Raw genomic sequence first — 23,685 nt, forward strand, 5'->3', positions numbered from 1 at the left:
GCCCGTGTATGTGTAATGGTGCGCTCTGTGATTCGGGTCTCAGTGGCCAGGGCGCGATTGCGAGGCAGTGGCAGCTTCGACGCCGCTCACCCATCATTCATGCCTCTGCCGCCGGTCCCTGTTCAACAGATTTGCTCGCATTGATTAACAACAACGAAGGGCAGCAGCACCGGGGGCAAGGCAGCGTGATCCATATTGTCTGTCCGTGAGGTGTCCGTCGTGCTTCCATCCATTTCGCAACCAAGCAGTGAGTGGAGTGAGCGGTGCTCCTCGGTACATAGCGCGGCCTCTCTGTGCTTGTTCCCGTCTTCCATCTCTTTGTGAAGACCGTGATTCCTTCCAGCCTCTCCGCTGTCCCGCTGCTTCACGCAACCCAACAATCCCTCCCAGAAACCCCAAAAAAAGAAAATCATTCAACACCGTGTCTCATTGCCCGTTCCCGCTCGACATCGTCCCCTTCCCTCCAATTTGTGTCGTCAGCCACCAGAGCACATAGGCTTCTTCACATTATCAGTGAACTCGCAATACTCCGAGCTCCGTTTGAGGCGTGCTTTGGCTCCAGCTGCTTTGTCTTTAATCATTTGTATCGTCGATCTCGCTTCGCCCTCGCGGCCCTCGCAAACGTCAAGAACAACCCCTGCGTCCACCGTCCACCTTGTTGTGGAGCGACCGATCCGACTCCCGACCACCGACCAGGGCACACCACCGACCGCCTGCCGGACCCAGAACGACAACACCGGGGCGCCCTCCGAGTCGACTTCCCCGGCATTCCACCACAACAATCATCGCCACCACCACTTTGCGGCATCATCCAAAAGCGCCCGGCCTCTCTGTTGTACATCGCGGTTGACGGCAGATCGCTTCGCGTCCCTCAGCAGCCATGGGCGCTTCCTGTTCCTCGTGCTGCGGAGGTATGTGACGCCCTGAATGCCTTTCTTCCCTTTCCGTTTATGTATATGTGATGCGTGCAGTAAAGCTAACAGGACCCGCCAGGCAAATCCCGCGACGGTTTGTATGATAACGTCCTCGCCGACAGCGAGCGGGAGGCTGTTGCCGACCTCCTCCAATATCTCGAAAATGTATGCGTACCGATATCTGCCCGCGTTATTACGGAAGCGCTAACCCTTGTGTAGCGCGGAGAGACCGACTTCTTCTCCGGAGAGCCCCTACGCGCCCTGAGCACTCTCGTCTACTCGGAGAACATTGATCTTCAACGGAGTGCAAGTCTGACGTTTGCTGAAATCACCGAGCGAGGTACGTAGCGTTGGAGACATTGTATCAGGACCCTTTGTCTTGGTCTTCGGGTTGCTAACTTTGTCTTGCTCATGCTAGATGTGCGGGCAGTTGACCGGGATACTCTTGAACCCATCCTCTTCCTTCTCCAAAACTCCGATATCGAGGTACAAAGGGCAGCCAGCGCGGCGCTGGGGAACCTTGCTGTAAACAGTAGGTGCTTTTCCCGAAGATGTCTATGTGCGGTAGAGATGACTAATAAGAGAACAGCCGACAACAAGGTCCTGATAGTCCAGCTCGGTGGTCTGGCCCCCCTTATCCGTCAAATGATGTCGCCCAACGTCGAAGTTCAGTGTAACGCTGTTGGGTGTATCACTAACTTGGCCACGCACGAGGACAACAAGGCCAAGATTGCACGTTCCGGGGCTCTAGGACCATTGACACGACTCGCCAAATCTAGGGACATGAGAGTTCAACGCAATGCTACTGGCGCTCTCCTAAACATGACACACTCTGGTAGGCTTGTACCGTGACGGACGTTGTCTAGACATTGCTAACACGTGATAGATGAAAATCGCCAACAACTGGTCAATGCAGGCGCGATCCCTGTGTTGGTTCAGTTACTGTCTTCCACCGATGTCGACGTCCAGTATTATTGCACTACTGCCCTCAGCAACATTGCCGTCGACGCCAATAACAGGCGGAAGCTTGCGCAGACCGAGCCTCGGCTTGTTCAGTCTCTTGTCAACTTGATGGACTCCTCTTCACCCAAGGTTCAATGCCAGGCCGCCTTGGCACTCCGGAATCTCGCCTCGGACGAAAAGTACCAGTTGGAAATCGTTCGCGCCAGCGGTCTCGGTCCTCTTCTCCGTCTTCTTCAGTCGTCTTATCTACCGCTCATTTTGTCGGCTGTTGCCTGCATTCGAAACATCTCAATCCACCCAATGAACGAGTCTCCCATCATCGAGGCAGGATTTTTGAAACCATTGGTTGACCTCTTAGGGTCGACCGATAACGAGGAGATCCAGTGTCATGCTATCTCAACCCTCAGAAACTTGGCAGCGAGCTCGGACAGGAACAAGGCGTTGGTGCTTGAGGCTGGCGCTGTACAGAAGTGCAAGCAGTTGGTGCTTGAGGTTCCAGTGACGGTACAGTCGGAGATGACGGCAGCCATTGCCGTTCTGGCGCTGAGTGATGAACTGAAGACAAATCTTTTGGAGCTCGGTGTGTTTGAGGTTTTGATTCCTCTTACCAAGTCACCTAGCATCGAGGTTCAAGGAAACAGTGCTGCGGCTCTGGGTAACCTGTCATCTAAAGGTCAGTGGAATGCTTGATGAACTGTTGTTTCTGGGCCTGACATGCTGACGAACGAACAGTGGGCGACTACAGTGTTTTCATTCACAACTGGAACGAGCCAAGCGATGGCATCCACGGCTACTTGAGCAGATTCCTCGCTAGCGGCGACGCCACTTTTCAACATATTGCGATCTGGACACTGCTGCAGCTCCTCGAATCTGAAGACAAGAAGCTTATTGGGCTGATTGGAAAATCGAACGACATTGTGGATATGATTAGACAGATTGCGAACCGCCAGATTGAGTCGGATAACGAACTGGAGGACGATGACGAGGGTGAAGTGGTCAGCCTTGCACAGCGGTGCTTGGAGCTCCTCGGCCAGGGAAATGCCAAAGCCCACATCGAGGGTTAAATGGGAGAGGTTGATGGTTATATTTCTTCTCAACCCTCCTCAATTTGCTGGCATCTTTCATCTTGCTTTCGACTGGCTTGAGGTACTTCGCATAGGATTGGCGTGGAGTTTGCGGCGCAGCATTGTTCAGTAATGGATTGATTACATGGGAGGGAAGCCGTGGGGTTTTGTATTTGCAGGGAGCGATCATTCGAAGGGGTGACAATTATGGCCAAATAGGAGAGGCTGACGGACATGAAGGGTTGCGTGCGTTATGTCTGCGTATCTCGACCTGGGTTATTTTCTTTTGTATCGATAACGAAAACCGTGCCGTGGTTCCGGCTGTTCGGCGTGGATGATCAGCCTGCAGACCTAATCTATATAGTTCGCCAGAACACCATCCCCCCTCTTTGCTTGTGGGTTTCACCTTGTTTCGTTTGGTGTTATTCAAACAGATGAGGTAGCGTTTTCGTAGGCATATCCGGCACTGGTCTCGGTTCGAGTGTGAATATGTAGCTTATCAGCCCTTGAGAGTACTATAGGATATTAGTTTCCTGACTTTTCAGCTCAAATGAAGTAGAAGCTGTCGTTGACTGTTTCCGGAGTGTTCATGGGGAACAACCCAAGGTGGGAGGGTGAAGGATTCGAACTCATGGGATTGCCTCCAGGCTTGCTTCTATTTTCCTTTGGGTACTGTACCTCATCAAGCCATTGCCTCCTCAAGCTCTACCCTCTCCAAAGGATTTCTTATCAACTTAGGGAGCCAGTTCGATTGAACTTTGGCAAACACCTTGCCCCTGATCAGTGCTAGTGGCACAGGGCCAAACGTCCTCGAATCGCGCGAGGCCGTCAAGTTGTCGCCTACCACCCAACAATGACCTTCCGGCACCTAAATCATTTACCACATTCGTTAGCAATACTTGTTCCACTTTACGTCGTCGCCCCAGTCCACCCATTCGCACCATGTGCTCATCATCACCGAGAATAGAGTCCAAAACATACCTGAATCATAACCTCATCCCCCTCCCCGAGCCCGCCCCTGTCCCCCAACACCTCCCCCTCCACAGTCCCTCCACCCGCCATCGGCGTATCAACCAACACATAATCCCCTGGCATCCCCATGATCCTCTTCACCCCCAGCTCCCCACTCGTACTAACAGGAATCTGATAAACCACCAGATCGCCCACCTTCACTCCATTCCCATATTTGTGGAACCGCGAGACAACGAGCCACTCGCCCACCACTTCAAAGGTGGGGAGCATAGAGGGGCCGGAGGCCGGCGCCATGGAGAGGACGTGTTCGAGGAAGAGGTGGGTGAAGGCGAGCAGCTTGAAGGTAGAGAAGAGCATCCGAAAGGGGTGAGAGAGGAGGCGGTGGTAGGGGGAGCCGAGAACTTGGTCAAAGTGCTGGAGCTGGGAGGAAAGGAGGAGGGTGACGGGGTGGGTGCGGAGTGCGTGGAGGAGGCGGGAAAAGAAGCCTTGAGGGGGTGGTGGTAGGTGGTGGTGATGTTGTTGGTGGTCTTCTTGGGAGTGCTGATATTGATCATGCGAAGGGAATGATAATGGAGGTGAATTATAATCTATCCCGGAGCCGGCCGATGTTGAACCAGGGCTGGGAGGTCGCGTTTGGTCGACGACATTGTGCCACTGGGAAAGTGTCCGTTGTTGGAAGGTGAGTCGACATGTGGCCTGTGAGGACGTGGTGGTGTGTATTGCTGAATCGGTGAAGAGAGAGAGTACTGAGGAAGAAGCCCGGATGGGCGGTCGTATTGACGGCAGCATGGGTGGTTATGAATGTGACCCGAACCGATGAATGGGACGGGATGTGAGGAGGTCCCCCGACAACTAAAAGTCGTAACGAAGTGAATCTGAAAAATCCAGAGTATTCGAATTGAAATTTGCTGAAGCAGTGGGTGAGCCTACGGTTGGAGAGCTTTTTCGTGTGAGGAATCGCAACTATAGCTCATGACCAGCAGCCGTTACATGAAAAATGTCGACGCGGATGTTCAGACTCGCTCCCCCAGGATCATGAAAGCGATACATATGCAAAGCACTGGCGGCCGACCGGATCGTGGGGCCGAAGACGGTTCGTGGGTGTGCGGGTGCAGGAGGCGGCTCGCGGGACTAGGTGTGGGGCGCTCAAGGGTGCCCGTGCACAGTGCAGGGGAGCTTCGAATTGGAGCTCCGTGGTTGGCCCGAAATGCTCCGGATCTGCAATTGCGCTCCTCGATCCAGAGTGTTTCTGGTTTAGTGTAGGCTCGTCAACTGCCACAGATCGTCTTCTTCTTGCCCCGCGACGACAATTTCAACCTTCCTCGATCTTCTCAACCCTTCCTCGAGTTCCTCAACCTCATCGTACACTCTTCCCGACGCACCAACAAGCCGAGTCCATCATGAGACCCTCCCCGTGCCTCTACAATTCTGCCGCTGCCCTTCGGAGGGTCTTCCTCGAAAGCGCCTCCGCTTCAGCACCCCTGCTGCTTCAGACGATTTTACTTCCTCGCCTCTCAGTTGCCGCCGCGACTGCTACCATCCTCAACCAGACACGATGCCCATTCTCGACTCAAGGAGCGCTCCAGGTGAAATGGGGAAAACGAAAACCCGGTCAAGACGAGAAGAAGGACGCCGGCCTGCCCCGCGACCTGGCGATTAAAGAACCCTGGGTATACCTGCGCGGCCTCGACGGCAGGCTCACGGAGAAGCAACGGCCAGCGGACATTATCAACCGGCTGGATCGCATCCGATACAGCTTGGCGATGGTATGGGCGCCGCCTAAGCCCACGCCCGGCGAGCCCGAGCCTGAGAAAGACGAAAACCTGCCCGACTGGCCCGTGTGCGTCATCGTCGACCGCCGCGCCGAGGCCGCTGCTCTGCAGGCCAAGGCCAAGGAGGAACGCAGAAAGCAAGTGAGCAAGAAGGAGCTGGAGATCAACTGGGCAATTGCGGCGCACGACTTGGGATTCCGCACACGGCAGCTCCAGAATTTCTTGCGGAAGGGTCACAGGGTGGAAATCATGCTGCTGCAAAAGAAGGATAAGAAGCAGAAGAAGACGGCGACGCAGGAGGAGTGCCAGGAAGTGGTGCGCATGATTAGAGAGGCGGTTGCCGAGGTACCCAAGGTTCAGGAGGTGAAGCCGATGGATGGACAGGTTGGGAAGGTGGTGAGGATGGTTTTCCAAGGCCCTACGCCTAAGAAGAACAAGGAGGATGCAGCGGCTGAGGAGGAGGAGAAGGATGAGAAGGACGAATAAGCGCCGTTGGAGATGGCTAGCTTGTCGGAATACGAGGTTATATGTTGGTTTGCTTGGGTTGTTATAGAGGTCGTGCAAAGTGGGAGTATGGCGCTTTCAGCGTGCAGCTCTCAGTGCTATGTAAATATGTACAAGTATGGACCGGATCGATGTGTTACAATGCTAGATGGAGAACGGAACTCAGGTCCGACGTCTGCGTATTAATTAAAAGATAACAAACAGTTTACCGATCAAGCTGGAGGGTTGCGGGTGAGTCTCTAGCGGTGAGGCATTGACTTATAGCTGATCCGTGTGCTGTCTGCCATAGACATCTTGGGAGAGCGAGACTATATTGAATAAGTAGTATCTCAAAGTGAGGAGGCGGCTAATGAATTGTAACGAACTGGAGCAACAAGCTGAGTTCTTGAGTGACGTTGGCTAGGTTGGACGGAATCTGCGACTGGTGATTGGCTGGTATCTGACAAAAAGCGGAGCGCGGGGTGGTGTTTTTGGCGGTACGACCTCTTGGACGCATCCGTGACTCAGTTCTCAGAATCTGGCAGATGATCTTGCACTGAGCAGTTTGAGAGTTAGCATTGTGCTGACGCAACAAAACGGGAAAGAGGGAAAAAGGGACAACCATCGCTATCAGCACCCCCTGCGCATCGGTACAGTTATTTTGTATCTCAAAGCACAAACTGAGCTGTTCATTGTCTGTCACTCGAGTCCTCAGGTACTCGTCAACTCGCGACGCAATTTTTACTGCGCCCTTCACCCAATCGGATCCCATCTGATCTTTAAACAACAGTTGCGACACTTCGCCAAGCACATCGCATCTTCCACTTCATACAACAACAAATGGCTGTCGAAAACACCGGGGCTCCCGCTGGGGCTCCCGCACCACAGGAGAAGGGGAAGCAACAAGCTAAGTCCACTGTTGCCAACACACCAGCTACTACCGGAGGAGACGCCGCCGGCGAACAGAAGCTCACTCCCGCCCAGCTAAAAGCCAAGGCTAAGGCCGAGAAGGCAGCACGACGGGCAAAGGCAAAGGAAGTGAAGGAAGTCCCACCAGCGGCCGCAGTAGCAGATGCAAAGGGGGGCAAGAGCGGCAAGGGCGGCAAGCAGGAGGGTAGTCAGTCCGCGGGGTCTCAGCAACAGGGCAAATCTGTGCCCGGTCGCAGGCCGTCCGTGAACGGAAGGCGGCCTTCGGTTGCCATCATCAAGGAGGATCCGAGGAGTAGCATTCCCGAGTGCTTTAGCCATGTGGCCATGGCCAAGCGGATACAGACGTCGCAGGCGCACAAGGACGTGCACCCTGCCGTGCTGGCGGTCGGCCAGCAGATGGCTACTTTTGCGCTGAAGGATAGCATTGCCAGGCTGGAGGCGACCCTTTTGGCGTTCAAGAAGGTTGGCAACCTTGATCCCGGACTGTGTGGACTGGAGACTGACCAAACATACAATAGGTGATTGAGTCCTACGAAACACCAAAGGGAAACTCACTGTCACGCCACTTTGTCCCGCATGTCCTGAACCCCCAGATCGAGTATCTGACCGAATGCCGTCCCATGTCCTTCTCCATGGGTAACGCCATCCGCTTCCTCAAGTCCCAAGTCAACAAGTTCGACATCGACACGCCCGAGGACGAAGCAAAGGAGTCCCTCCTCGAGTTTATCGACATCTTTATCAACGAGCGCATCACCCTGGCCGAGGTGGTCATCTCCAAAAACGCTGCCGAGCTCATCGACGAGGACGGCGTCGTCCTCACGTACGGCCGCCACCGGCTGGTAGAGAAGACCATTCTGCGGGCCAAGGCCAACGGGAAAAGCTTTGCCGTGTCCGTCATTGATGACCCGTACGACCAGGGCGGCAAGGAGCTCGCCAAGACGCTACAGCAGGCCGGCATCCGCGTCTTCTACTCGCCCAACCTCGGCGGCGTGCGGGCGCACCTTGAGCGGGCGAGCAACGTGCTGCTCGGCACCGAGGCCATCTTCGCTAACGGATCTCTGCATGCCCCCGCGGGAACGGCGGACGTCGCCATGGCCGCTTCTGCCGCCAACGTCAAGGTGGTGGCCCTCTGCGAGACTATCAACTTTGACCGCGAGCGTGTGTCGGTGGACTCGCTCACCTACAACGAGATTGACCCCGAGCGATGCTCGGCTGAGTCGTTCCGGCTGATGTTTGATAACACACACAGCAAGTACATTGCGGGTGTGATTACCGAGTTTGAGAGCGGTACAGATTTCGCTCCGGCGCAGGCTATCTTGACGCTGTTAAGGAAGCGGGAGGATCCTACCATTGCTTAAACGGCAGAGTATAGGAGAGGGTGACGGTGAGATGAAGGAGATAGGCAGAAAACTGCAAGAGTTGTTAGCCGGTGGTGGCGCGCCAGCTAGGTCACAGAGCTAGAGTAGGTAAATAGAGATACCCGCATCTTAAACGGGGCTTACAACACGACCGCATAGTTTGCGGCGAAGCGAACCTGGGGCAAATAACCGAGGGAGAAGACGAAGGGAAAGGGAAAGGCAAAAACGGGAAGGGAGATCAGAGCATTGAATTCAAACGAACTCGACTGTCAAGACACTTCTTTCCCTGCTTGCTGTGTCTGCCTGTAGCATGTCTATCATGTGCTGACTTCTCTTCTTCAATAGCTGGGCGTGCCGTATAGGTCCTGTGGGTTCCCTTTCCTGCCCATCTATCTACCTGCCCTTGCGTCCCTCTTTCTCTCTTCCCCAGTGTACTGTGATTCCACGAGGTCCCACTCTCAGACTTCCCCATCCCATTTCGGCGTCCATCGATGTCGGTTATCCTTCTCCCTCGCCCCGTACCGTTTTACCGGGAACTTTGAGAATCCGTATCAGCCCTTTTAATGCGCCGCCGCCTCGGGTTCACCGTGGGCCTGCTCCTGCTGCCGCGCCGCCCTCCGCGCCCTCTTGTCGAGAATGGCCTGCTTGCGCTCCTGAAGTATAGCTTGCTGTCGCTCGTCCACTCCCTGAACCCAATAGCCGAAGCTGGCGCCAATGGCCGCGAAGACGGGGTAGCCCCAGAGGGTGTTCCTGCCGAGGATGGGTCGTCGCTCGATGCCCAATGACCAGGCGCGGGTAGCCAAGCCTGAAGGAGCAGAGTTGGAAGGCGGCAGTTAGCGATTATGATGTGGACATGAAGATGGAGAGAGGGGGAGAGAGAGAGTCAAGAGAGTAAGACAGATAGGCCAGGAATATGGGCGTTTGTGACAGCATGTGGAGTATCAATTGGTGGAGGATTGATGTGGTTCGTGAATCATGTCGGGTCCTATTTCCTATGGTGAGCGAGCGGGGCAACGTACCGAAGCCGGCCCAGAAGATCATTCTGTGAACCATGGTTGCTTTTTACTTTTCTGAAACCGCGATCTCGGTCCTCTTTCTCAGCGTTATACTGTGCCCCTCGAGCAGCGACTACTTGTATGGGTGGGATCGACGACGACGCGGGTTGAAGCGCAAAGTGACAATGTTCGCGATGGTGGTTAGGTCGAGTGGACGTACAGCACCCACTGTGGTCTTTGCGGCTCGTGCGTACGTACAAGTAAGGTCCCGGCGAGCTTGCTTGTCTTCTGAAGGTCGGACTCATGAACCTCTGGCCCTAACCCTAGCGCATGAAAGACAAAGTCCTGGCTGCCCGTTGGCCCGTGCCGCAAGGGAACCTTGAATCAACTTCCTTGACTCAATTGAGTTGAGCGGCTGTTCCGTTTGTAGGGAAAGGGTGGCCCGAGTCCAGGCACGGCACCCCCTGTTCAATGCGCCTGCCGGCCCCGCTTGGCCCCGTGGCTCCCTGATCGTCGGGAGGACCCCCACTGAAACTTTCTGGTCCAGCAACCAACCTGACCTCCCGCAACGCGCTTCCACTTCACTCCTTGCACCGGACATCGCGTTTCCGAGCACTCTACCACCGAATACAGTAGATATACAAGACCAGCAAGCCAATTATACGCCCACTTGGGGTCGATTCTCTCTCAAGCGACAGTTTTCGACTAGTGTAGGAGCTGGGTATCCGTCACTTACCGACCCACGAAATGAATTGAATCCTTCTTCCAACTTTCATCCGCCTATCACGCTGCCCGAGTTACGCTCCCGTCCACTTTCCCGGCACCCCGCCGACTCAGGTTTACAGCAATGAGGCCTTAAGGTCCCGGTCACCCTTCACTTGCGCAACCATTCTGCGTGCCGTGGTCATTATATAAAAGCCTCACAAGTGGCTGAGGGATCTGTTGCGCACACTTCCAACCTCAAGCGGTACCGCCACTGGCCTGATCATGTCGACCGCCATTCAGCCCTCCCCGTCGGCTCCTGCTGCCTCGGGCGCGGAGGCTCGGGAGGCCACGCCGAATCCGATCAATGTTCCGATTGTCGTCAGGAATTTCAAGGCGTCTGATCTACCGCTCACCTCGGCCACACGATCTGCGATCGAAGGGCTAGCTCACAGCTTCAAGAAAAAGGGCGGATATGATACTATTCGGAAACAAGTCTGGGAGAAGTTCGCTAGTGTCAGTTTTCCCATGGCATCTTCAGCCCCATAACTCATAACCTCTGACCCAACATACTCTAGGACCACGAATCCGAGATTGTCAAACAAATCCTCCAAGTAGCCGAGCAAGAAGTCGAGCGCAACCCCTTACAACTGCTTTCACTCGACCGAGGCAAAGCAGCGGCTCTCATCGACGGCGCCCTCGATCGAAACGAAGTCTACCAGAAGGCACAGGCCGTTATTGAGAGCCTCATCGATACCGACGCGCTCGAGGCTCATCTCCGCAAACTTCGACGTGCAGAGATAGGCGACGAGGCGGCCGAAGAAGAGCGTATCCGCGGCTCCAAGACGGACGAAGACTATGCAGCCGAGACTGCCGCGCGTCGTGCAGAGAGGGAACGCGTACGTGAAGAGCTCAGATTGGTGGAGGAGAAGAAGCGAAGACTGGAGCGTGAAATCAAGGAAAAGGAAGAGCAGAAGCGACGAGAAGAGCGGAGGAAGAAGCAGCTTGAGGAAGACGCCATCAGGGAAAAGGAACGTGAGGAGCGGCGCGCACGACGGGAACAACGTGAACGGGAAAGGGAACTCAGCCGTGAACGCCGCCACCGGGAGAGGGATCGAAACCGGAGCAGGGATCGTGATCGCCACAGAGACCGTGATCGTGATCGTGACCGGGACCGGGGCCGAGGGAGGTCGAGAGACAGGTCAAGAGGTCGAGACAGGCGCCTCAGTAGGGACGCCAAAGCCAGGAACGACCATGGCCGCCCGGAGGATGTGAAAACCCAACTTTCCAAAGAGGATAATGAACGCCTGGAACGAGAGGCGTTGGCCGACCTTTTGCGCGAGAGCAAGCGCGTAGCTGCGAAACAACCTGAGCTAGAGGTCGATACTACCCTGGCACCACCACCTAGACGGACAAAGCCTGCATCTGCCATCGATCCAATCCGCCGAGCATCACCAAAGGTCTCTGACGTCAAGAAGACAGCAGATACTGCGGGCAAACCGGGAGTTACTGAGGAGACAAAGGACGTCACTGAACCTAAGGAGGTTACTGACACTAAAGACATCAAAGAGCCGAAGGAAACCGCCAGCCGGGTCGATTCGCGTAGGAGCAAGAGTCCTTCTCCAGGGACTCGGGGACATCGTGACAAGGAGAAGGAGAAGGACAGGGAGGGTGAGAAAGACAGAGGCCGTGATTACGATCGGAGACGGAAAGACAACAGGTCAGCCTCCCCGCGCGCGCGGCGGATCGAGCGAAGCCGTTCACACAGGCGAGAGGACAGTCGCTCCCGTCTTCGTGATCGGAGAGAGCGTAGCCGGTCGCGTCCCAGATTGGACCGCCGAGACGACCGACGAGAGGATCATGTCAGAGATCGGAGCCGTTCTCGACGAAGGGCGACAGACCGTCGCGACAGGAGCCGCTCACGAGTCAGAATCACCGACAGGAGAGACGACACCAGACGGGCTAGAAGCCGTTCACGCGCCACACGAGATGGCCGTGACAGAAGCCGCTCTCCACGCCCTAGAGTTGATCGCCGGGATCGTTCGCGGTCTCGCTTGCGGCCAGCAGATCGGGATCGGCGAGTAAGAAGCCGCTCCCGCTCGCGTGAGCGACGGGAAGCTGAAACAGATGCGACCGCCGGTGCCGCCGCCACACAAATTCCCAAGAGCCCTAATATTACCGTCACCAAGGACACTGCCACTGCTCCTATCTCTACTACACGAGTAGCACCACCCACCCCCGGCGGCCCAACCACCGGCATGTCAACAATTGCCGTGCCCATGATCACAACCCCTCTCTCCATAGCCTCGACCGCCCCTCGCCCACCCTCCCACCTCGACCGCGACGAAAAGGAAGCTTGGAAACAAGCCGAAGTGAAGAAGCGCGAGCAGGAAGCCAAGGCCTACCTAGCAGCGCAGAAGCAAGCCCGCGAGAAGGGCATGCCCATCCCGGGAATCGACGATAAGCGTGTCGGGGGCGGCAATGGCACCCCTCTCGGAAGTACCAACGGAGGTGACCGGTCGCCTGATCTTAAGCGGAGACGAGGAAACGACCGAGACGCCAGGGACACTCCTCAAGACAGCAGGGACAATAATAACAATAACAATAACAACAACTACAACAACAGCAGCAGCAGTAACCGCGAGCATAACCGTGCTGGTGATCGTGGTGACCGCGATCGCGAACGTGAACGTGAAGCCCCCCTGATTGACTCGGATAACCGGTATGTCCCTTCCACCGCTGCGCGGGTCGTTGCCGAGCGAGATCGGGAGAGGGACAGAGAGGCCAGAGAGGCCAGGGAGGAGCGTGAACGTGAGCGTGAACGGGACAGGGAACGAGACCGGGACAAACCTCGTCCGGGACCGGATCGCTATGATGGCGACCGAGGCCGAGATGAGAGGGGTGAACGTGATAGGGATAGGGATCGTCGTGATCGTGACCGCGACCGCGACCGCGACCGGGACCGTGATCGTGACAGAGATCGTGAACGAAACAGGGATAGGGACAGGGACAGAGACAGAGACAGGGACAGAGACCGCGACATGCGAGATGATCGTCGTCGAAGCTCGATAGTCCGTCGCCGCAGCCGATCAAGGAGCCGCGGGGACCGCGGCGGCGATCGTGAGCGAGACCGTCACCGTGACCGGGACCGGGACAGTCGGCGTGAGAGAAGTCGTGACAGCCGGCGGGAGAGAAGTCGCGATAGGGATAAGGATCGCGATAGGGATAGGGACAGGGATAGGGAAAGTAGAGACCACCGAGGAGGGGATCTTCACCGTAACAGCCATCACCACAGTAGGCGGGACAGGAGTCTGTCAACATCCAGACGGGACCGTGACCGCGATCGGGATCGTGGAGGAGGGAGGCGGGATAGGAGTCGTAGCCAAAGACGGTAGGGACGTTAAAGGCACTGACTTCTTTTGCTGTATACCCAAGACAAAAGAGGGGATCAGGCTCATGTCGCCTAAGCGTATAGTTGGCTCAAGAAGCAACCGGTGACTATAGCCAGTCATCGCAGCAACAAGTAAAGAGAGAATATAACAACTTTCATAATTTCGCTCTGCTGTGATATCTCTCTTCCGTCAAAATCTCTTTACTCATATAATATGTGGTATTTCGCCGTAGATAAATACTAACGAACTCTTTACTATCCATTTATGCATTCCTAATAGAGCCTTATTCGATCCCATTCTCCTCCTTCTTCGCTCCCTAAACTAGCGACAATCTGATGGATGTGTAGGTATCATCTCCCCGGGCTGCCTCTTTCACACCAACTTTGACCTTTTTTATCCAAATAATCTCACTCAACCAATCTACATCACGCAGACACAGAAACTATAAATCCTCCTCGAATCACAGTTACACCCGCCAAACATGTGCAACACAAAGAATAAAGACACAAGAGAAAGGGTTAAAACTGCAACGGGTCGGCCCGAAACGCGGGGACCAGACAACTTCAAAAAGAGACTTCGTAGTGTCGTGTGCAATCTCTTGCTGAAACACAAGAAGAAAATTTTACCAACAAAAGAATGGTCATTACGTATTGAGAAGGTTGAAGTTATAAGGAAATATAAAAAGAAGGAAAGTAGAGAGTAGAAGACCGTGCTGGAATTGTTGCACAGCTAGCCAGAGAGTGTCTTGGACGAAGAAACGGTGGTAGTATTCTATCATGCTTGCTTTCGTAGGTAGGGACGAAGAAAGGAAGAGTCTGTCTGAGGAAGACGCGTAATATACAGGCTTGTTTGATTTTGGCAGCTTCTTTTCATAAAGGATATATTAATAAGATATACTCGAATCATGTATGTATGTATGGATGACTGTCGCACGCATCATCATAATCGAGCGAGCGAATGTGGTTCTGAAACAGATGGGTATTTTTTTTTACACAACAACAACCACCACGGCAACACCAACACCAACAATCGCCTCAACCATGACAACAAAGAGAAAATCAAGCATTGATAGCTTCTTGTAGTGGTGGGCTCACAACCAACTCCTCCCCTTCCTGTAGTACGTCCGTCGCAGCCGCCGCTGCCGATGATGACGCAGGACGATGGTCCTTATCGCTGCTGACATCCTTACCCTCCTCACTTCCCCTTCGTAACGGAGAAGCAACTCGTGTAGCCACAGGAACTGACTGCGGGGTGAAAAAGACCGTTTCGCGATTCTCACCACGGCTGCTGGACGGCGGCGTCATGTTCAGCATCTCATGTCCCTCGCTTGGCTCCGACTCGCCCTCGATCGGGGGAAGAGGCGTCCGTCGGCCGTCTGAAAAGCTGACGGCAGCATCACTCTCTTCATCCGAAGGAATGGCCAGATTCGCGGACGAAGGAGGAACACTCCTTGTTGTCGCATGTTGAGAGGCAGAGTACTTCCTGTGCAAATCTCTGAAGCTCTTAGCGGTTGCAGTGCTAGCGCTGGCGGCGGAGCCGCGGTGCTCACGGCGCGCGTGAGAGGCTGACCTGGCAGTCAGGATGGACCGGAAGTCAGACCCTTCCGCGACGGCCTGGTCACGGCTGCCGCCGTTCTCCGAACCGAAACGCTCGTTGCTCTCGGCAATCGACGCGTCATCGCGTTGCTTCCAGTGACGGATGCGCTCCTCCGGGGACATGTTCTGCAACTGGAGCTCCGTGCCAAAGTTGATGACCGAAGCTTTCTTGCCGTGTACCACAAAAGAGCCAGTGCTGCGAACGAGTACGTCAGGACCCTCCTGGCTGGCCTCATCTGACACAACGCTAGCGCTGGCAGAATCCCTACCCCTCCGACTGCGGTGATGGGAGATATGGCCGGCACCCTCGCGGAGAGTGCGTTGAAAGCTGCGGCGGATTTTGTGCTTCTCCTTCTCTGACTGAGCATTACCATCCGTATCTGTAGCCAAACTCGGGGGCCTCTGTTCTGAGCCACGACGAGCAGACTCGAGCAAGCCGGCTTGCGCCAAGAGGTCATGCTCTTCGGCATCGATCTCGTCCTGATCAAATTTGCTTTCCGAAGTTGAGCCCGAGCTTGTCAAGCCTCTTGATGGGGTTGCTGCCAAGGAGCGGCTGGAAGATACAGCACTAGACACCGACTTCTTGCGGGGGTCAGTATTCTCTACCTCCTTTTGCTGGGATGCTGGGCCAGTCGCACTAGTTGGCGGTGTTTGGATGGCGTCAGCTTGCGGAGAGTCTTCGTCTGGCTTCTTGACAATGGTAGGTACCTTGCCCATCAAGGACTGGACAGGAGACTGAGGACTCTGCGGATAACCCGAGTTGCGACTGGTTCTTGTATCCTCTCTAGTGAGAGGCTCCTTGCTGGGTGTCAAAGCGCCGATAGCAGTCTCAGCTTGCATGCCCAACATCTCGCGCTCCTCCTCGAGGTCCATCAACAAAATGTCTCGGTGACATTTGAGCTTCCAAATCTCCATTCGAGTCCACTTCAGCTGTGCTGCCATTCGCGCTGCGGATAGCAACATTTGCTCACGCGTCTTGGGTTGAATCGGTGCCAGAATTTGGAGGTGCCTCGAGTTCCGAAGCTGCATTTCCAGTGTCTTCTCTGTCTGCAAGAGCTTCTCGTTGGCATCGGCAATCTTCTGTAGCATTATCGCCCTCCGAGCGGCCAGTATGTCTTGCGCCATCTTGTGGTCAATCTTGCTTCGTGATACCGAAACTTCTCCTGTTGGTGTTTGTATACGCTGAGAGCCCGTGTCGAGCCTCCTGATGGCTCTGCGCCCTTGCCCGTCGAGATTAGCCCCCACCACGCCCCGCATCCGCACTCCGGATGTTCTGAAGGCAGCAGCGTAGTTGAGCTTGGCCAGCCAGTCATTCATCTCGTTTTCATCCTCGGCAAGGAGAACCTCCTCGAACCCGCCGTGCCTTACATAAACAAAGGCGTGCTTGTGCTTTTTATAGCTAGAGTCCATAAGTGCCACGGCACCATCTGTTGACATTAACGCATCGGGCTTGAACTCTTCCAGAGGCGGTTTGAAAATGCATGGATCACCGTCGTGACCCCTTTTGACGTGGTCCTCGAACTGGTGCATAAGATGCTTGATCCAAGTGGTGTTGCGGAAGAAGTAGAGTTGAGCTCCAGTAAGGATGGCACCCCACTCCTGCCACGGGGATCTTGTCTTCTTCTTCTTGGTGTCCTTTCGCCAGAGGATACCCACCTTGGTGATCTTGATGTCAACGATGCCTGGATGTGCGTCTTGCGGGTTGTTGGCTGTCTGATCAGACATGAATGCGTCTGGCCGTGATCGTGCTGACACTATCTGCAGTACGCCAGTCTTGAAGAAGGTTTTGTGGAGTTCTTTCATGTTGAGCGTCCTGGCCGTCCCTAGATAGCTGTATGGGTCCTCCAGATGCATCACATCCCTCAGCGTGGGCCTTAGGATGTCCAGCTTATTGTCGATGATCAGAGTGTAAGGATCTATCGGTTCCTTGGCGACACGTTTTGCTGGATCGGGAGCGGTATGGGGGAAGATCGACTTCTTTTTCGCCTTGTGAGCAATGATACGCTCCCCATTGATATCCAGATCATCCTCGACATGAATGAACGGCGTATAAGTGATATTGTCGTAGAACACCTCCAGGATCTCATCAAACACGCCTTCTCCGCGCGTGTTCTTGAGGTAGTCTGCCTTCTGCATCTTGTGCTTATTATTCTTGTTGAACACATCGGTATGCAGGATCAGCAATGAGAAAGCAATGAAGTATGCTTGGTCCGCAGTCGCGTAGATGCCAGGGTTGCACTCATGATAGCGGTTGGCAAACGCTTGTAGGGTGCGGTCGATTTGTTGAGTCTCCTTGGGCAGTTCCGCCTCCATGAGAAGCTTACGGATAGCCATGTCCATCGGATCTTCAAAGAACCTGAAGCTGCGCATGTAGCTTCGGAGAACAGCCTGCGAAAACTGATCTGTACCCTTGGAGACAATTGCAGCGATTACGCTCCGACTGACAACCTCCAACAATCGCTCGAGATATTTTCCCGGTGTATCATCTTCACGACGTTCTGGTAGAATAATCGAGTCCCTTGGAAGTTGTATCGAGTTGTTCTTTGAATTGCCCGACCCAGGCGTTATGGGAGTCATGGCTCCTTGTTGGGTCAGCGTAGAGCTAGAGTTCTGACGTAATCGACCGAGGCCGAGAAGATCCCCGAAGCTCTTCCTGCCTGTTGACATGGACGCCCTGGCGGTTGCCGGAGGAGCAAGGTAATCCTCCGCGGATTCTCTTGGCGAGACTTTACCTAGGGAGCTCAGGGTCGAGGACCTACCTCGCCTATGCAGCTGTGCCCGTGTAGGTGACGCGCGACCGGAATTCCGTGAGCTTGGTCGAAACAGAGCAGTTGCTGGTGAGCTCGATTTGGAAAACAGAGTCGAAGAACCTGTTGGGGGCGTTGTAGCACCATGCTGAGTTGACGGCCGAGATGGAGTTGGTGTCAAGTGGGTGGTAGACCGTGACCTTGCCAGCGCGTTTGAACCTTCAGCAACGTGAGATGAGGTCGACATATCAGAGTCCTCAGCTAAGTTCTTCTTTTGGAGGTGTGCAATAGGGAACAAAGATTCGGGCTGCTTCGGTTTCCTGCGCGGAAGCCTAAAGAAGGTTGTTGTGGTGTGAACTGTATGGGTGGTCGTCGTCGTGGTTCCATATACCCTATCGCCCGAGCTGGCATCTGACCTTGATGATTCGGATAATCGATTGATGGGAAGTGCCAACGTCGTCGTACTTTCATCGCCGTATGCGGGAGGCGCGTGATGCGAGGACACTGGCCGTCTCGGGTCGTCGAAAGTGATTTGCTTCCCTCCCTGGTCCCCACCAGCTGTTCGCACATTCTTTCGACGCTGATAGGTCCTATCTTCGTTCGTTTCATCCACCTGTTCCATCATGGGGTGTTCACCGGATTTGCGACCAAACCGGCTGGAGAATCCCATCCTCGAGGGTCGTCGTTTCGGTACTACGGGTTCGAGGGTGGGCGCGGTGGTGATGATCTCGGGAGCTACAGTTTAAGAAACAGGGCATGAGTAGCTGCTCTGCGAATACACTAAGTGGCACATGGGGGAAGTCACGTACGACGCGGAAGAGGGGGCGGCTTCTCTGAGGCAGCTTGGAGCTTTGCCTTTGCCGCTAGCTGAGAGTCGGATGCATTACGAAACCTCAACATGGAAAAGCGCTTGGATTTCGGGGTCTCTGCGGGGACGGAGGGGGACAGGGAGTGGTCGACAGGGTCGCCCGTAGGCTGGGGAGCAGTACTTGACATTGTCGGTTCCAGATCAACAGTGGGCATCACTGGCGTCGCCGGGGTCACCGGGGTCACGGGCGAGGGGGAAACGCTCGATATGGGGACCTCTCCGTCCTCTGGCGTCGTTACGAGAACCGGAAGGTCGGTGGCGGAGCCGGGTCGCGAATGTGTTCCATTGGCAGGCGGTACGGGAAGACTGTCAAGGATGGTGTGTCGCCGCATGTCAGACTCGCTGCCCGCGTTACCGCGGCGTCGCAGAAAGGGCATGGCTATGGGAATCTGCGTCCGTCGCGATCCATCGGGGACTGCATGCATGGAGGGCGGGCCCTGGGGTATCGGTTGCGTTCAGTTGGGGTAAAACGGCCAGCCCATTAATCCTATTGTTGTGTCAATGATGGCCTATGATGGAGAGAATCAGTCCGGCTTCGCGACGGACCGAAAGGCACCAAGCGTGGTCGGAGATGCGTAACGGAAGACGACGACGGCGGGCTGCGGACGGGTGGTGGGTGTCGCTAAACGATTATCGTGGAACGCGCTCGGGGGATGATGGAAGGCCGTGGCGAAAAGGAAGGGCGCAACCGTGAAGTGGTGGTAGAAAGATCGAGCGAGGTATTCCGGATTGAAGGCGCAGGCTTTCGTCTTCGTCTGGGTATGGATGCTGACTGGCGACTGGACGTGACAGGATGTTGGGGGGAGATGGTTGTAAGAACGTGAGGAATTACCAAGAGTCTGGGCGAAATTCGGGTCGTGGTGGAAGCGTCAGCGAATGTAATCAACGATCCCTTTTTTTTTGGGTAGTGAGCGGGGAGAGACACGAATGGGATGAATGGGATGACGGGGAGGGCGGTCGAATGTCGGTTCGGTTGTCCAGGCCGGGGCCACACCAGGCCACCTTTGAAAGCCAAGCTAGGTCGCAAAGGGCTTCAGGCAGTTGCTCACTTGGTCTTGATCGTCTGGCCTAGACAGCTGAGGTGTGGTAATTGGTGATTAATGGCCGAATGAATGGAGTGAGATAGCGGCGTTGACGTTGAGCAGGATTAGTTCTGTTGCAGTTTTCGGTTTCGATGCACTTCGTTCAGTTCGTTCTCGCGGTGCGTTGCAGGAAGGGCAGGTAGGTAGGTGTAAGACGGAGAGGGAGGGAGGTACACGCGTACACAAGCGAGAGGTTCGGTTGCTAGGTAGGTGAGGTACAAACAAGACTGGCAATCTTAACAGGTAAGGTGGTTGCTGTAGGTAGCTAGGTAGTAGCAGGTACAAAAGGTATATTGTGCGAAGCAAGAACTCGGAAAGATATGCGTTTGTAGGCAAGGTCCAGGTACATAGAAGGTGACAAGCAGCTAAGGTAAGGTACGGATGTGCAGAGGTGGTGTCAGACTGAGGTCAAATTGTTTTCTGTTTGGGGAAAAGGGGAGACCGGGACCAGGGCCGGAATTCAAAAACAAGATGGAAGATGGCCGGCTGATGCGATGGAAGCCCAAGACGATCTGTGAGTGGAAAGGAAGCGCTTAATGGAAGCAGGCTGGAGCCCACTAAGGTATGCAAGTTCCGTCGTTCGGCTGCAACTTTGACTTCTGGTCACTCGGTGTCGTTTTCTGGCAACTCCTCGTTTCCAAAGCTCAACCAGGCCCCAGGCCAAGTGGATCTCGATAAAGTGGCCATGGTGGAGCGGGTCCATCTGGGTCTCGTCAAGAAACCCCCCCACCACGCCCAGCTAGGGTGCCACTTCCATTCTGAGACTGATGAGTCCAGAAATCACAAAATCCAATTCCAGTCTTCTTTCATGTCCATCGATTACACTGTCATCTGGAGATTGCTTCCTTTTCTTTTTCTCCATCAACCGTGTTTGGCACAGTCAACTGAACACAATGTCCGGAATTGGGCATCAAGTAGCAATCCCCTTCCTGATGTCCCCAACTTGGCGAGGAGAGAAAACAAGCCCCAGAGAATGAACATACTACATAGTAACTAAGTCATGATGGGTGATGCGCACCGCTGCCAGCTGAATTCCTACAAGTCGACGCGGATGTTGAGGTCGTATTCCACGTCCCAAGGTCGGTCCAAGATTGACCAGAGTCTGATTGTCCCGGAAAAGCCAGAAGCCAATTTCAATCTTGATCACCCAAATTAAACTCGGTGCTCCAGTGACTCGGGATTGCGCTGGGCGTGAATGAAATGAGGGGGGTTCATCCGCTCATTGGGCCCTTCTCCCTGCCTAACCTCCCACGTCCTCCTCCACTTTGGACGCTGCCCACACACTCGCTAACGGGGGCTCCACGCCGTTCGAGGTTGCAGAGCCAAGAATAAATGTCTGCAAATTAGCTTCTCGGCCACGAGGCTTTCCGCCTCGACCTAAACCCATTTGATACCGAGTGTGCTCCAGATTGTGCGTGGTCGTGAGGATGAGTGTGTGTTTACTATTTATTGAGCCCCCCAAATAACGCCTCATCGGCCTTTCAGCTAACCAGCTATGAACCGGACAACTGTCTTTTTTGTTCGCTGAGCACAATGACAATGTTCACTTTGGGGACTGAGTGGTGCATAGGTACGTGCAAGGATAACTGTATCGATTTGAAAACCATCTGTAGCCAAGGTATAGAACGCCTAATTATGCCCCCATTCTGAGTGTGTAACACTACCTTATCATCCGACACACTCACTTAAGGTCTACCCTGTCCTTATCATGCGAGGTGCGCTCCTTCGCCTTCGAGATACTCTCAATTCCATTGTTTCCCAGCAAAAAGTCACCAAAGTATTTCAGAGCATTCAACATCTCCTCTCCAGTGGGTATGATCTGCGATCTAGGAAGCAAAAACCCATAGATGCCGGTATCACGGAGTTTGACCTGGTAGCTATACCGGGAGTACAGTTCATCTGCGTTGCATGTCAGTATATGCTGTTCCGAACATCCCACCACGTGATGGCTAGAAGTGATGGAAAGAAAACTTACGATAGACCCAATCAATGGCTGAGCCACCAGTGGCCTCATTCGCGGCATCTTGACGGGTAGTAGTACCCTCACATGCTGAGCTCACCGTATAGAAGTTCCCGCTGGAGAGCCGGATGGCCTTGGCCAAACCAACGCCAAGTTCCTCGAGATTTTCGCGGTTCGGTGGGTCCTCATCGCATGTGGAGGTGTAAGGGAAAAGGATCTGCTGCGAGTACGAGTGCAAGTCCAAGAACCCGACAAACTTGACACCGTTCTCAGTCTGGTTTCTTCCCCAGTCAGCCAGGCGGGTAGCCTCGACTGCCTGGAACGGTTTGTCACCGCCATAACTTTCTGAACACGGGTCGACTTGAAAGTTGGTTTGGCCCGATACAGAGCCAAAAGCCTGGTCGAGATCGAAGCCGTGGCACCAAGACACCTTGGTTTGCTGTCTTGTTTTGCGCCACAGCCGATCAGTCTTCCACGTGTAATCGTAACCATCTGGATTGACCACGGGAATGAAGATGATATCGAAGTGCTTGAGAAGCTTCGTGACCATCGACTCCTTTCCATAGGCCGTGATTATTGACCACAACAGGTACGTCACCGTGCTTGTCGATATCCATTCACGGCCGTGGAGCCCGCCGGTGACGAGGATCGTTTTCCTGGTGCCATTGTTTGCGTTGTCGCCGCTGTGATCTCCAATGCGGAAAGAGTGAATGGGTCTTCCCTCGTACGAGTCTCCAATGCTCTCCATCTTGGCAATAGATGGAAACATGGTCTCCATGAGAGCCATCCAGCTTGTGATGACCTATTGCATGTTAGCTCATGTGGTGTTACTCAGATTCCCTTGTCGCAGCTGTCAAAAGTCTCGATGTCCACATATGACATTGAACCACATGCTAGAGGACTAACCGATAAGGGCTGGTAGTCGTGAAAGAAGATGTTTCCTTTCGTGTATACAGCATCCAGGCTTTCAGCTGCATCTCCGTATTCTGTTGTCTCGCCTTTGGTGGGAAATGTCGCCCGAACGGCTTCCTCGAGGTCAGGAATCAGAACGCTCCATTGTTTTTGCATTGAAGACGGAATAAGTCTGAGCAATGGGCGTAGCTGACTCTCCTCTAGTCGGATATCCACAAACTGTGGTGTGGAGGCCCAGACGTCCAGACGCTTTGCTTTGATGGCCTGGGCCAGAACCACCTGATCTGCTGGCTTTATAACATTGAAGCGTACCACAACATCATCTCGATATTGGGACAGCGATACGCTGGGTGAGATAGAGTCGCTGTGTTTAGTTGATGGACGCCCGAATATGATCTCAGAAATGCTATCGCGTAGCCATGTCAGCCCTGGCAAAGCACTCCCGCGCGCGCCTCGATAAAGGTCGTCGCTGTTCGCAGTGTCGATGAGTCCAGCGGGTTGTCCAGCGTGCCGAAAAGCGGCGGCATCAACGGTTGATGGAGAAAGCACAACACCGATCACCAAAGGTAGAACGGATAGACTCTCCGGAGATGGTCGCATTTTGCCGTTAGGTGCAAAAGAAAAAAAGCCAACATGCGAGGTTGGACAAGAGAACTGAAGTTGAAAGTGCTTTCTGTTTTGTAAGAAGTGAGTCCCCACGCCACAGCCGGTTTCGCTCGACGGCACTGTTTGGCGTTTGTTTTATGTACAGGGAGGGCATTGACGCCTCTGGGGCGAATGCTTGGATATTGTTGGAGTGTTCCGTCCTAGCGAACTGAGCCCAGGCGTTTCAAGGCAGGTGTCCACAGCCTGCCGGGCGGGTGGGTTTGCAGATGGCCGCCTATCTCCACACCTGGCAGGGCTGACTTGCCAGCTGTCCTCAGGGGATCCATGAGTCGTCCGAACGAGGTCAAAGAACCAAATGTCGGAATTGACT

The 23,685-nt window shown here is 54.5% G+C and overlaps 8 protein-coding genes across 11 annotated transcripts; 4 read left to right on the forward strand and 4 right to left on the reverse strand.

Moving 5' to 3' along the window:
• The first annotated feature begins 70 nt into the window (after positions 1-70).
• NCU01470 (vacuolar protein 8) lies at positions 71-3,504 on the forward strand. Its single transcript, XM_951654.2, has 7 exons — positions 71-911; positions 994-1,079; positions 1,134-1,254; positions 1,333-1,446; positions 1,504-1,749; positions 1,801-2,550; positions 2,610-3,504. Exons 1-7 carry the CDS (start codon positions 881-883, stop codon positions 2,939-2,941), a joined length of 1,680 nt encoding a protein of 559 aa, XP_956747.2. The 5' UTR covers positions 71-880; the 3' UTR covers positions 2,942-3,504.
• On the reverse strand, positions 2,982-5,000 carry NCU17017 (mitochondrial inner membrane protease subunit 1). The gene is made up of 3 exons (XM_011396540.1): positions 3,923-5,000; positions 3,620-3,809; positions 2,982-3,456 (listed from the first exon to the last, which is right to left on the reverse strand). The coding sequence occupies exons 1-2, from the start codon at positions 4,700-4,702 to the stop codon at positions 3,624-3,626; spliced, it is 966 nt and encodes a 321-aa protein (XP_011394842.1). The 5' UTR covers positions 4,703-5,000; the 3' UTR covers positions 2,982-3,456; positions 3,620-3,623.
• A 199-nt stretch (positions 5,001-5,199) lies between these two features.
• Positions 5,200-6,403, forward strand: NCU01469 (hypothetical protein). The gene has a single exon (XM_951653.2). The coding sequence runs from the start codon at positions 5,314-5,316 to the stop codon at positions 6,169-6,171; it is 858 nt and encodes a 285-aa protein (XP_956746.2). The 5' UTR covers positions 5,200-5,313; the 3' UTR covers positions 6,172-6,403.
• Positions 6,404-6,693: 290 nt separating this feature from the next.
• On the forward strand, positions 6,694-8,911 carry NCU01468 (translation initiation factor eIF-2B subunit delta). The gene is made up of 2 exons (XM_951652.2): positions 6,694-7,560; positions 7,617-8,911. Exons 1-2 carry the CDS (start codon positions 7,009-7,011, stop codon positions 8,454-8,456), a joined length of 1,392 nt encoding a protein of 463 aa, XP_956745.1. The 5' UTR covers positions 6,694-7,008; the 3' UTR covers positions 8,457-8,911.
• Positions 8,685-9,672, reverse strand: nuo10.4 (NADH:ubiquinone oxidoreductase 10.4). The gene is made up of 2 exons (XM_951651.3): positions 9,476-9,672; positions 8,685-9,261 (listed from the first exon to the last, which is right to left on the reverse strand). Exons 1-2 carry the CDS (start codon positions 9,507-9,509, stop codon positions 9,017-9,019), a joined length of 279 nt encoding a protein of 92 aa, XP_956744.1. The 5' UTR covers positions 9,510-9,672; the 3' UTR covers positions 8,685-9,016.
• Positions 9,673-10,015: 343 nt separating this feature from the next.
• Positions 10,016-13,689, forward strand: NCU01466 (hypothetical protein). The gene is made up of 2 exons (XM_951650.2): positions 10,016-10,669; positions 10,732-13,689. The coding sequence occupies exons 1-2, from the start codon at positions 10,439-10,441 to the stop codon at positions 13,546-13,548; spliced, it is 3,048 nt and encodes a 1,015-aa protein (XP_956743.1). The 5' UTR covers positions 10,016-10,438; the 3' UTR covers positions 13,549-13,689.
• Positions 13,690-14,184: 495 nt separating this feature from the next.
• NCU01465 lies at positions 14,185-20,312 on the reverse strand. 4 transcript variants are annotated; one of them, XM_011396239.1, is made up of 3 exons: positions 19,302-20,312; positions 18,697-19,242; positions 14,185-18,622 (listed from the first exon to the last, which is right to left on the reverse strand). In XM_011396239.1, the coding sequence occupies exons 2-3, from the start codon at positions 19,178-19,180 to the stop codon at positions 14,604-14,606; spliced, it is 4,503 nt and encodes a 1,500-aa protein (XP_011394541.1). In that variant the 5' UTR covers positions 19,181-19,242; positions 19,302-20,312; the 3' UTR covers positions 14,185-14,603. The 4 variants fall into 4 exon arrangements, with proteins under 4 accessions (XP_011394541.1, XP_011394543.1, XP_011394542.1 ...); XM_011396241.1 differs by having other exon boundaries at positions 18,697-19,594; positions 19,805-20,223; XM_011396240.1 differs by having other exon boundaries at positions 18,697-20,312.
• A 1,100-nt stretch (positions 20,313-21,412) lies between these two features.
• On the reverse strand, positions 21,413-23,583 carry NCU01464 (zinc carboxypeptidase). The gene is made up of 3 exons (XM_951648.3): positions 22,704-23,583; positions 21,813-22,599; positions 21,413-21,736 (listed from the first exon to the last, which is right to left on the reverse strand). The coding sequence occupies exons 1-3, from the start codon at positions 23,307-23,309 to the stop codon at positions 21,519-21,521; spliced, it is 1,611 nt and encodes a 536-aa protein (XP_956741.1). The 5' UTR covers positions 23,310-23,583; the 3' UTR covers positions 21,413-21,518.
• Between the last annotated feature and the right edge of the window lie 102 nt (positions 23,584-23,685).

Source organism: Neurospora crassa, linkage group V (assembly GCF_000182925.2).
Source record: "Neurospora crassa OR74A linkage group V, whole genome shotgun sequence".
Taxonomy (NCBI): Eukaryota; Fungi; Ascomycota; class Sordariomycetes; order Sordariales; family Sordariaceae; genus Neurospora; species Neurospora crassa.

Coding starts and splice junctions, on each gene's coding strand:
- nuo10.4 (XM_951651.3), bottom strand. CDS start 9,509: ATGGTTCACAGAATGATCTTCTGGGCCGGCTTCG. Junction 9,262..9,475: donor GATCTTCTGGGCCGGCTTCG/GTACGTTGCCCC, acceptor CTGCTCCTTCAG/GCTTGGCTACCCGCGCCTGG.
- NCU01466 (XM_951650.2), top strand. CDS start 10,439: ATGTCGACCGCCATTCAGCCCTCCCCGTCGGCTCCTGCTGCCTCGGGC. Junction 10,670..10,731: donor TCTGGGAGAAGTTCGCTAGT/GTCAGTTTTCCC, acceptor AACATACTCTAG/GACCACGAATCCGAGATTGT.
- NCU01464 (XM_951648.3), bottom strand. CDS start 23,309: ATGCGACCATCTCCGGAGAGTCTATCCGTTCTACCTTTGGTGATCGGT. Junction 22,600..22,703: donor ACGACTACCAGCCCTTATCG/GTTAGTCCTCTA, acceptor AACATGCAATAG/GTCATCACAAGCTGGATGGC. Junction 21,737..21,812: donor AGCCATTGATTGGGTCTATC/GTAAGTTTTCTT, acceptor CATGCAACGCAG/ATGAACTGTACTCCCGGTAT.
- NCU01469 (XM_951653.2), top strand. CDS start 5,314: ATGAGACCCTCCCCGTGCCTCTACAATTCTGCCGCTGCCCTTCGGAGG.
- NCU01465 (XM_011396239.1), bottom strand. CDS start 19,180: ATGCATGCAGTCCCCGATGGATCGCGACGGACGCAGATTCCCATAGCC. Junction 18,623..18,696: donor GCCGCCCCCTCTTCCGCGTC/GTACGTGACTTC, acceptor CTTAAACTGTAG/CTCCCGAGATCATCACCACC.
- NCU01468 (XM_951652.2), top strand. CDS start 7,009: ATGGCTGTCGAAAACACCGGGGCTCCCGCTGGGGCTCCCGCACCACAG. Junction 7,561..7,616: donor CCCTTTTGGCGTTCAAGAAG/GTTGGCAACCTT, acceptor AACATACAATAG/GTGATTGAGTCCTACGAAAC.
- NCU01470 (XM_951654.2), top strand. CDS start 881: ATGGGCGCTTCCTGTTCCTCGTGCTGCGGAG. Junction 912..993: donor CTGTTCCTCGTGCTGCGGAG/GTATGTGACGCC, acceptor AGGACCCGCCAG/GCAAATCCCGCGACGGTTTG. Junction 2,551..2,609: donor GGGTAACCTGTCATCTAAAG/GTCAGTGGAATG, acceptor ACGAACGAACAG/TGGGCGACTACAGTGTTTTC.
- NCU17017 (XM_011396540.1), bottom strand. CDS start 4,702: ATGCTGCCGTCAATACGACCGCCCATCCGGGCTTCTTCCTCAGTACTC. Junction 3,810..3,922: donor GGGATGAGGTTATGATTCAG/GTATGTTTTGGA, acceptor TAAATGATTTAG/GTGCCGGAAGGTCATTGTTG.